This window comes from Bemisia tabaci, chromosome 7 (assembly GCF_918797505.1).
Source record: "Bemisia tabaci chromosome 7, PGI_BMITA_v3".
Classification (NCBI taxonomy): Eukaryota; Metazoa; Arthropoda; class Insecta; order Hemiptera; family Aleyrodidae; genus Bemisia; species Bemisia tabaci.
Window position 1 is genome coordinate 45,801,868 of NC_092799.1, and position 12,365 is coordinate 45,814,232.

At 39.2% G+C, this 12,365-nt stretch overlaps 1 protein-coding gene across 1 annotated transcript in view; it reads left to right on the top strand.

Moving 5' to 3' along the window:
• Mct1 (Monocarboxylate transporter 1) overlaps positions 1-12,365 on the top strand; it is a 113,048-nt gene that overhangs the window by 76,287 nt on the left and 24,396 nt on the right. Inside the window, exon 2 of the mRNA XM_019055364.2 lies at positions 11,419-11,538. Coding sequence (XP_018910909.2) covers positions 11,419-11,538 — 120 coding nt within the window. The remainder of the gene's footprint in view (positions 1-11,418; positions 11,539-12,365) is intronic.

The following is a 12,365-nucleotide window of genomic DNA, read 5'->3' on the forward strand; positions in this document are numbered from 1 at the left end:
ACGATTTTTGTTAAGGCATTATTTTGACTTAAAGCATCGTTTCTCGTCGATTTTTTTTTTTTTAGTAAAGGTTGTTTTTTAATCATTTTTTTAGTTAAGAAGCGTCGTGTTTTTATATCAAAACAAGGTTTTTTTTTTAAAAAAAATAAATTTAAAAAAACACATATCGTCGACGAGAAGCGACGCTTTATTAAGTCAAAATAATAACTCAAGAAAATCTTTTTTCAGCGCAATCTAGATAACGCACGACTTTTATTACGTCACAAGTAATATTACTCAAGAAATTTTTTTCAGCGCAATCTAGATAAACCAGACTTTTATCCGCACAGTTTTCACGAAGTTCCTTATTTACGAATACTTTACGCGAAAATGTTTTTGACTTACCATTGCATTGGCAGTGCTGCATCCAACCAAAAAGAAAAATGCAAAATTTTGACAGCCATTCGCGCTTAACGTCAAGAGTTATTTTCCTAAACTTAGTGAATAATGTAAAATGGTGAATAATTGGAATTGGTCGACGGAAAGTTTGTTAAATCTACGTTATTTTCAAAAATTAAAAGCTAGGAACTCGCCCTCCCCTCCCTCATTTAATTGCGTCTCTCACTCACTGTATTCTTCTACTTGTTGAAAATAAAGCAGAGTCAATAATTGAATTGCCAATCAATCCCGCTTATTCACCATGTTTAACTCATCCATCAAGTTTACGGAAATAGATCAACGTAGAACCATCGATAAGGATGAAAAGCTGACTCATTTTAGGTATATGCAATATGCAGCATAGTCAAGTTTTTCTTTTTTCAAACAATCGAATATTGCACAAACTGATTACGGTGGACGCACGGGTCGTAAGACAGTTTGTCGGAGTTTTTTAGCCAACGTGCGTTAAAAATTCAGCATAAAGCTGAAACCTCAATACAGAGGGAGAAACCCCATATAAGCACAATTTTCCCTCAAAGAGATATGCTTTTTGATGCAACACTCGTTACGTCTACTCAGGAAGGCAACTGCAGACGCGTTTCAACCTTGTTTGGCCAGTCCTCAGTGCAGCGCAGCCTCCTGAATTTCCTGCCACCATGCTTCCGAGCTTGGAGCTTCCGAACCACATTTCGCAGGATCCGCGATGAAAATTCTTATTTTTTTAAACAATCAAAATTTTAATTTTTTGCGTAGTACAGAGCAAAGACTGGCGTTCAATGGAGATGTTGCACGTGTGAGGAATTTGCAATTTGACTGTTGATTCTTTTGTAAAATTTCGCGAGAAACACGATGGTGCCACTGGTTTCCTCTGAAATCAACTCCCAAGCTCAAACAAAGCTCTCAAGTTGCGGCCAAAATGGAGGGGATATCCCACGCTATCCTAATAGTCCACCTCTACATCAAGACAAACTCTCCATGCAAAGATAGGGAGCAAATGCATTGACAGGGCTGCCACTTTATTTGGGGACTCTAAAACTGAAAACTCGGCAGCCCTGTCAATGTATTTGCTCCCTAACTTTGCATGGAGAGTTTGTCTTGATGTAGAGGCGGACTCTCAGGATAGCGTGGGATATCCCCTCCATCATGGCCTCAACTTGAGAGCTTTTTTTGAGCTTGGGAGTTGATTTCAGAGAAAACCAGTGGCACCATCGTGCTTCTCGCGAACTTTTACATAAGAATTAATAATCAAATCGCAAATTCCTCACACATGCAACATCTCCATTGAACGCCAGTATTTGCTCCGTACGATATCAAGAACAATTTTCATCGCGTATCTCGGAAAAATGGGCCGAATTAGGAGAGTGGCAATAGTCAAATCGCAAATTCCTCACACATGCAACATCTCCATTGGGGCACCCTGTATTTTCCGCGTTAAATGTTAGGGTTTTAAGTAGTGTCGTTCGACAACGGAGGCGCAGCTCGCGGGTCGCGTGCGGGTCTAATTTTGGACGCGGCGCGAGGCAATGACTCGCTACTCCGCGCCATGATGCCGCTTCCCGGTGCCATTCCAGCCGTTCGCTAAGAAAATTCCTACAGCAAAAAAAAGTGTTATTTTGCGAGGTCTGGCAACGCCGACTTGCATTCATTCGCCGTTACGATAGGCTTTTCACTGACCTCCGCGAACGCTTCCCGGTCCCTTGTCCCGGGTTCCCGAGTGAGAGTAAAAATCGGAAAGACAAACATGAATGACTCAACTTGGGAACGACTGTGGTCTTTTCTGCTCTGCCGAGGCAATAAAGGACGTATGAGAATTCGGAAGTTGCCGAATTTCCCCGGATAAAGTGTTTATTTTTTTTAGGAAATTCACTGGAAAAAAGTACAGTAGATTTAGAGTCCAGACTCTTAAAAACATCGACAAGAAAAAGTACTCTTGATTCAATCAGAATCTAGCTTAAATCAAGAACCAAGCCTCTTACTTTAAGCGGATTTCGTTTTGGTTCAAGCAAAAATCCGATTGAATCAAGAGTATTTTTTCTTGTCAATGTTTTCAAGAGCAGGAACTCTAGATCCAATGCGTTTTTTTCCAGTGTATACGATTATCTTCTCTTAAAAATTCAAAATATTCCGGATTAAATTGAGACACTTGGTGTAGAAAGGGCATTTCTTGGTGGCGGTGTTTCAGAATCTACGCTGCTAATTTTTATATCAGAGGGGAAACTATTGGGTAAATTTTCTAAATGTTTTATTTTTCAGCATTGTAAAATCAAAAAGAAAAGCCAGTGAAAGTTTTATCGAATTCCCATGCTTTTGCTTAAATTATCGTGGATGAATAGTTAACGGAGATCCTGAGATAACGCAAGTAAGAAATGTCATTTCTGCACCCAGCGCCTTCAATTGCGGATCAAAATCTCCAAAATCTGGAAGAAAATTACTATGCACATTAATTGAAAATTTGTCAAGAAAAATTCAGGAACCAGCGAAAATTGTTTCAACTGTAATAGATTAACACCAATTCCGTCATTACTTGACGGATTCAATGATACATTCATTCGTACAGCTGGGGTAGGACTATGCATGCATAACCGAAAAAATGAAGGAGTCTAGCCTTGCTCTTATGTTACTCGTACTTGACATGTTTGCATACTAAGTCTTATCCTCAGTTTTTTCTGGGCATGCATGAACACCAGGACGTTGTCTAAACTTTCTTCGATTAAATATTTATTTTTGTAGAAAGTTATGAATATGTTCCCTTTAAATCGTTAGATACTACAAGTTAATTCAACTTTAAATTGAGTTTCCTCAGAAATTTGAAGAAAATTCGCAATTCCCTTACAGAAAACAATTGACAACGTCCGAGGGCCCATACAGCGTTTTTCATGGCGCGATTGTCTTGGTCTAGAAGCGGACAATGGGACAGTTTTGCTGGTCACAGAATCGTGTTTTAATGCTTGATTTTTGTCTATCAGTCAAAACTAATATGATCTGGCCAAAGAGCAACTCTCTTGCGTTCAATATTAACCGAGACCCTTGGAAAAAATCGGTCCAGATGTCATCCACCGCGGTACTGACACCCTTAGTTTCTCTCACCTTGCTTTCATCCGATTCTTATGTTGAGTATCCAGTGCAATTGTGTATTCCCTTGGCTGATGAAAGCGAGGTGGAAGAAACCAAGATTGTTACTACCGCAGTGTATGACTTCATAAACCGAATTTTTCAAAACGCGATATTTCGGTTAATATTGAACGCAGAGAGTTGCTATTCGGACATATCCTATTATTTTTAGCTAATCCACAAGGAGCAAGCATCAATACACGATTTTGTGATCAGCGCAGCTGGCCTATCTATTTCAATGAAAACAGAGAGAACGAGAATCTTGGAGTTTCAGAGGCAGCAATAATAACTGTCAAGTCATCCGCCTCCTCTCATTTAACATTGCTCGGTCCGTACAAAGTATATCCACTTAAATTGGAAAGATATCTGACATTTTGACATTGTTTAGAAGAGAAAGAAGAATGAAACCTCTCGAATGCAGATGGTTTTGTACTTGACTTGGAATTGGATACTGGAGAAATTAGCGCGAAACGTGGAAGGGTACATTGTATAAGTCGGATAAGATAAGTTTACATGCCACAGATGTTACACTTTTCCTGTGTGAGTGAATTACAGATGATCATTCGACAGCCTGATGGGCAAATTTTAGTTTCATAGCCCTCGATAATGCCCTTATACTCAAAATCGGAAAAGCGGCAATTCTTATCAATTCTGTTATGATATTTTTACCCCCCCCCCCCCTCCCCCCAAATGTCCGTAGACAGCCCATAAATTACAAATTGTCACAGAGGGTAGGTTGGTGGCTCCGCTATCATCCCCCATATATGCATAGGTATATCTACGATGATGACACTGCAGAAATGCGTTTCTCGTTTGCGGTGTTTCAAACTTCCCGCTCCCATTTCATTTTATCAAAGGAGAACCAATCAGCGCAATTGCATGAGAATTTCGTTGAATATTCTTCACACAGAAGAGAAAAATCAGAGAAGTTTTCAGGATTCGACGTTGAGTACTTTCCATTTAAAAAATAAAGTATGACTCTAAATCTGTAACTTCGCAAACCGAGGTACGCATTCTTGCAGTTTCACAGTCAATATGTTAGCATGATATATCCTAACCTGGTCCATGCGATAATGCATCGATAAACCGCCTCTGATATTATGAGGTTGTGATTTTCTCAATCTCTTGTCCTCTCGACCATAAATCAGTTACTGTAAAAAATATTCTATTTCTTCTGGCATATCCATGCAACAGGCAACATCGCTCGTTGCAGGTGAGAACCAATCAGGGCAAACTGGTGCACTCGAAGCACAGACATTGATGAGTTTATGTATCGTTGCCCACATGTTGTCTCGTCCGCTGAATTTATGTGAATTTTTCCGAGCGGAATTTCATTCAATTTGTCGACTCGGTGCCAAATTTGGCACGAAATCTCAACTGTCTTGAATTATCAAGTATGGACGAAAGATAGATACTATGATAGTAATTGACGTTATGTCTAACTATAGGGTCTCTCATGAGTTGCCGTTAGTTGGTCTAATCCTCACCTCCTTTGTACATTGCAACCACCCGCGACCACCAATAGGATTGCTCCATTTTATCTTTATCTTATTTATTGTATATCATTTTACCTATAAATAAGCGAATTTTCGTTGATGATCGGTCGAGCCAAAATGGGTGGATCATAAGATTTCGTATTTTTCTTTGACGCGATCATAATTTTTCAGAACCGAATCGGGACTCACCAAACGGATAGGTGAAAATTTTGTAATCGTTGGAGCCAAAAGTAAATCCTCAAAAAAATTGGGATTTAGAAATGACCTGCTATAAAATAATGATGGTTTGATTAATTTATTGATATGGTTTGTGATCGTTAATTAATGATACATGGATCCTTACGGCGGAAAAAAAGTTCAAACTGACTTTTTGATGCTTAAAAATTGGAATCGGGGAGTGAATTTTTCACAAGATATGGATTAAGACTAGTTTTACTTGAAATCATTAATGTCTCAATTTTTTCAGAAACTGCACTTATGCGCCTTGTCCTTTAAGCCCCTCAACTTCAATAACCAGCCTGCAGGAAAAGCTGAGTGACATAACGCCTTGAAAGTTCTACGACTTTCCTGGAGTGTTAGGAACACGTCTCAAAATTTCCAAGAAGAATGTTGTTTTATTAGTTGCCTCATGGACATGTAAAGTACGGAACGAAATTTGGCAACGTCTGGTGTAGTTAGACTGATTCTGTTTAATGACGTCCAATTAATATGGAGTATATTAATCACGACAGAGGAGATGAGCTCGTGTACACTTACCCGGGTATATAAACGTTGCTCTCCGGCGCGGCGCCCCGATGTGGAAGTGGAAGCCATGACAACGCTCTATTTTTTAAACAAGGGCGTAAATCCCGTTTTCACGTGAGACCTGGACAACACGCGGAGCTTTATAAGAGACGGATTCATCAGAAAGTGTAAATACGCTCTTTTGTCAGGAAAGACGAGCACCTCGCCGGTGGTGTCCGTACATGACTGACTCACGTAATCAAATCAAATCAAATCAAATTTATGCAGCACTTTGACTAATTTATCAGAGCTGCCCGGGAGCACCCTGTGAAATCGATACGGGCGCGGATTGTTGGGCCCAAATTATTTCGAGCGTCGCGCGGTGGAACGAATCAATAGGAAAAGTCGGGCCAAATTTGAAAACTTTGGAAGGTAATATCTTCAACAATATGAAACGAAAAAGTTTAAAAGTGGTTCCATTTGCTTTGTCGCAGAATTTCTTTTTTGAAATACTCCCTGAAATTGAAAATGTGACGAAAGGGACATGAAAATTTGTAACTTTGGCCAAAAAATTCATGTTCGACATGTTCTGTCACTTCGATCCACTGTGCGTCTCATCCAAGTTGGAAGACGCGAGATGCCGTCCGGTCCCTAGGGATCTTGATCGCCGTTTTGAGGACAGCAGTCAAAAGCATGCCTGAATTTCTTCGTTTAGCACCATCGTCTCTGCCAACCAGAATCAACTTTTCTGCATCAAAAGTTGCCCAATTTCCTCTCATGTTTTATCACTTTCATGGAAATAAACGAAATTATGTCTTGAAATCTTGAGAATATACATATTTCTGCTATCAGGGTGTCTACAAGTCCGGAATTTCCGGAAAGTCCGGAAATAGTGCCGATTTTTTAAGGGCGGTCCGGAAGTACTGATAAAGTGCGGAAATTTCGCAAGTAGATCCGGAAATTTTTCATTTTTTGTTATTTTCGTCGCAATTTGAGCGATGAATTCAAATTTTTGAAATTTTTCGAATGTCGTCAATTGTAGGTACTGAAAAAGTACTGAATTTTCTGTTGAAGAGGTACTGGATTTCTTGGGCATGTACTGAAAAAGTATCGGAAAAGTACTGATTTTCTGCCAGCCTGCTTTAGTAGACACCCTGGCTATAGAATTTAGAGTAAATGCACGTAAAGTTTCAAGGCATTAGGCATGGTACTTGTTTGAAGCTGACAATAACTTTCACACTCACAGTAAATCAGATCGCACTTTTAAAGACAATTTTTTTTTTTTAAATTTAGAAGTAGTCAGATACTAACCCTGCAATTGTACCTTGTATTTGTATACTTTCACCTGCCCAGTAAGGATTGGCTTCCATTGTCAATTTCTATTAATGACTTCAACAGCCATCATGAACTGTTTTTGAGCTGCGTGTCTTTACTTTCAACTGGAAACTGCATTTCGAAGTTTTCTAATTATGAATGTTCACAATCAATATTTGCTTTTACATAGGTTATATATGCGTACTTATACGTAAATGAACGGCGAACATTAATTAATTTATAGGTAGTTGAAACAAATCAAACTATGTTTCCAACTGGATACTTTTTATGGACCTAACTTCAAAAACGAGGGACTATACAACGCCGCGACACATCGGAACAAAGCTTCACTTAGACTTACGGCAATTTCAAAGTCATTTATTTTGTAGTTAATTGGCCCTTCAGGCTATTCAAATCCACGTCCGTGAGTTTTCTTGAAATTGAACCAATTAATCAGCCAGTGTGACTGCACCACAAACGACAGGGTTTTTGGAACTCCTCTTGTGGCGCTTTTTTCTTTTTTTCTTTTTTTCTTTTTTTTCTTTTTTCTTTTTCTCTTTTTTTTCTCTTTTTCTCTTTTTTCTTTTTTCTTTTTTTCTCTCTTTTTCTTTTTTTTTCTTCTTTTATTTTTTCATTTTTTTTCTTTTTCGCACGTCCGAGACGTAGTGAGCTCCCCCAATATATTCCTAGAACAAAATATTATTATTTTATAACTTCATTCCCTGTGGCCTATACAGAGACGTGGATAAAAATACGGAATAAGCATCGAAATCATCAGTTTAGAGTTTTCATTTAATTTACTGCGCGATATATAAATCCTCGAGTAGATAATTATCGCAGCACGGAGGATGGTTTCTGGCCTACCTCGAAGATTGAAGGCGAAATATCAACGTGCGTAACCTCATCCATATTCTCTTTGTGTCCATCCTGCTTCCTCTAAATTTCCGGACAGGAACCCTACTAAACGCTTTTCTAGTTGGGTAGTGTATTTTCAAAGAAGCCACTCACAGAAAATACCAAATAACGGAAGTAGGTCATAGAAAAGGAGCGGATAAAGGAACTGGCAATAGAGCCGAAAGTTTTCCCGGAGGTCATCAATTTCCTTTGTCCGTTGCACAGTTTGACGGCGCTCCAGCGAACTCTTGTTTGGTGCATTGTATTATTTAGACGTTTTTTACGGAACGAGCTCTCGCGACCGTCTTTTTCCGCGCGAGACGCGGTTAAATTGTCTGGAAGGATTGTGCCAGTGGCTTTTTCTACACCCTCACGCAAGACGAGCACATCACCTTCCTTGAAGGATTTCTTACAAAAATATATTTTTCTCATTAAATGTCACTGCTCAGATGGAAAAAGATCTGACGTGGAAAAGACTCAAAGTTCGGTCATTAATTCCAGAGCATATATAATTTTTCGCAGCACATTCCTGAGAGTCTCCCTCAGTGATGCAACCAGCTTACCTTTAAAGTAAGTTCAGTTGCATGAGTCACCAATATAAGGAAACATGCTTGGATTTGTTTCCTATGAAAGGATGCTGAGCGATTACACAAGTTCTCCTAACACTCAAGCCTTTCAGTCTAAATCCTTTGCGGTCAAGATTTTTTACCATTTATTACACCTCTTGATCTCACTTTCAATTTTACGTTTTGCATTTTAGGGGGAAAAAAGTCCACTCTGATACATCAAAGAATTCTACTTTATTTTTCTCTAATTATTTGCCTTCGTTTCGGGTATCCGCAACTCTTCTCGCACCTACAATAGCTATGTGAGGAACAGAAAATGCTTTAAAATGTCCTATGTTGCATGTAAATCCGATAAACATGGTTCCTTTTAGTATGAATCAATACATCCAATTTGCGAAAATGCATTTTAGTTGCATGGCGCGATCATGCTAAAAAGGTAGGGACAACTGAGGTTAATTAGTGGTTTTTCTACTCCGGGTTGGAGCAGGGGGTCAAAGAGAGCGTTACGTATTTTTTAGGGGGTTTGGACTTGGTCGTAGGTGCGTCATGGGGGGGGGGGGAGGGTGAACAAGTCTAGCTGCATTGATGAACAGTATAATTTAAGCTTTGTTAGTAGAGGAACTATATGTAACTTCCAATGAAAAGGATTATTCAAGTAAATGAAATACACTAGAAAAAAAAAAAAAAAAACACATTGGATCTAGAGTCCAGACTCTTGAAAACATTGACAAGAAAAAATACTCTTGATTCAATCGGATTTTTGCTTGAACCAAAACGCAATCCGCTTAAATTAAGAGGCTTTGTTCTTGATTTAAGCTAGATTCTGATTGAATCAAGAGTACTTTTTCTTGTCGATGTTTTTAAGAGTCTGGACCCTAGATCCAATGTTTTTTTTTTTTTTTTTCAGTGTACATCTTATTACTTTGTAATTAGCAGTTAATTAATAATAATCCGACAACCTCGCCCTGGATGGGATTGAATAATTGAAACCGAGAATGGGGCACATCTTTGGGGAGGGATGCATGACCCGCTGCGCCGCGCCGTCTGCCCCCTAGTGGGACGCAAACCAAAGCAGTTCCTTTCAACCTCCATGCATTTTCTCAGTCTTCAGGGCTTACAGAGCTTTTAAACGTCGCAACTCCTTTGTGAATTGCGCGTTTGAGCCATCCGTAAAGAAGCTGTGCACTCCAAAGCTCTTTTAGGCTCACCAACCTCATTAGGGAGAGGAGATCCTGAATATTTTAGACCATTCCGAGGTCGACTTGCTCTTAATGGTGCCGTAAAAATCTTACAAATTTTGCAACAGTGAACTACCATCTTTTGCTCATCCGTGAAAACACCTTTTGGTATAAAGGAACAATACTGCCGTGCCAAGAAAAAAAAAAAAAAACGTATGAGCCATTATGAGACGTTGCCAGATTTCCACTAATGAAAACCTAAGTTACTGAATAAAATTTGAATATTTTTCTTTCAAATTGTTAAGATAATTTTGTCTGCAATTTGATCTAAAATATCTGAAAATTTCAAAATATGCATAACTTCCCTAAAAATGCATGTCTTATCCGGGACAATTTGGCAACTCTCGAATGTTCATACGGCATTCTTCCATCGCACGGCAGTATAGTGGGACACATGTTGTTTTTAATATTATTAGAAACAGTGTTCCCTTATTCAGGCCCGCCACATCCCATCTCGGGCCCTGGTACCAATTTTCTGGCCCGGGCCCCTAGCACAGGGGGGAGGGGGGTCCGGGGGGCCTCCCCCGGGCAATTTTTGAAATTTTAAATCTATTTGGACGCATTATGAGGCTCTTATGATGGAGATTTTCCATCAATTTCTGCAGAATAATTACGCCTTTTTGTTTACTTTCAGCACCAAAAACTTTTGAATTGTTGCATTCCAAACATCTATACATTTTTTTTTGAGGGGGCAGATGATAATTTTCAATTCTATGGGGAGCCGGGCCCCCCTGGACTCCCCTTTCGTACGTCTATGGCAAGGGAGTTAAGCCATTGAAGTCGAGGATGCCCAGAAAGGAGCCTCTTAGCATCCGACAACGGAAGAAAATGAAACACAGTTACTAAAAATATCATTCTAGATATACTCAAAATCTTGAAAATCTCTAAAAAAGTAAGAAAAATTTTATAGTGCCCTAGCGTGTTTTTGAAACTTCATTCACCTTAGCGGAATTTTTAGGGTAATTTTTTCACTTTTCCCTACGAGACAAGTGTTACACATGAATTCGTAGTGGTTTGTCACCTGCGTCACGGGCCCCGGTACCAGGGACCCAGTATCCCCCCCCTTGTGGCGGGCCTGCCCTTATTCTAAAATGGAGGTCAAAAAACTTGTTTGACTACCCCGATTATTTCGTGAAAAGAAAATAAAACTACCCAACCTCCTTTTCCCGTTTGAGAAGTTGCAGATTTCCTCTCTAATTCTCCCATTTTTTGAGGATAAATGCGGAATACATTTTTCAATAAGGAACCACTATTCCTGGCTTATTCTGTAAACGACGTGCACGCCAATGGTCTCCTCCTGTTGATGTATGCTTCTGTGGGCGAGCCAGGAATTTCAAAATGTGTTCCAACTAACCCTCGTTGTTAGTGAAATTACGTGTGATTTTATTTACTCATTCAGGCGTAGGTATTCTCTGAAAATTGTGTGGAAACAATTTCTGTAATATTGTTTTGTAAAACATAAGAAGAACCGGCAATTTTGATACATCGCGATTCAAGATCCGTGTCTTCAGTTTTAACGGCGATTTACTTCTTGGTTACCTGTATTAAATAGGAGGAAGTGATAAGAATGATTGGAGGAGCCAGGGAGCCTGTCTATGTTTTTAAAAAGTATAATTACATTTATCAGAATATAACCTGAATTTTAATTTTTTGTTTCAGCTGACGGAATTACATACTCCTACGGAGTTTTCTACGACGAATGGATCAAATATTTCGGCGAAGAAAAAAGTTTAACGGCTTTAGTCAGTGCGATCCTCGTTGGTACAACTCTCTGCTCAGGTAATTTAGTGACCTTTCTTTGAATTTTAAATGCAGAAATGAAATCAGGTTCGAAAAGCGCGTTTTAACCTGCTTACTGCCGGGTTTTTCTAATGAGACCTGAAATTGTTCTATGTACGTATTTTTGTCTAGGCTTGAAAATGTGTGACAAAAATGAAAATCGAAGAAATAACTCCCAACTTCTGTGTAATGACAATAAATTGTAATGGAAATGGACAAGTGAGAGCGAACAAAAGTCTATGAATTCCTCACCGCAATAATTTGAATTTTGCTAAATTGAGCGATAATAGTCTCCCATCCATGTCAATTTAACGACAATATATGCTTAGTTTTCAATAAGAAAAATGCAAGTTGTTAAAATTTCAATGTAAAGGGGCCCTCAAAACGTCCATTATCTTCATTGGTCAGGCAGGACCGGAAAAGGGTAGTAATGACAGAATTTTCCCCTGAAAAACGTTTCCTCTCCATACATTATCCCCGTTATTAAAATTGTTCAAAAACATAGTTAGTCACCTTGTTGGGGGGGGGGGGGGGAGGTATTCAATCATTTTTCAATCGAACAAACCGCGACACGCGAAAAAGTCATCATATACCCAAATAATTGAAAATAAAGTAATTAGCTTCCGGCATAAACCCAAGCCAAAGCCATTATGTGCCAAAGCTAGTCATAGTCAGGTCAGTCAATTTGTTTCGCCTCACTAATTGCAAACATGTTCATTTCCTATCACGATTTACGATGAATTTTGTAACACCAGAAAAAGGTATCTATTTCTCTGCAGGTTCATGTGATAACTTATTTTGGGCCGAAGTGGCTCTGAGTGGCCAAG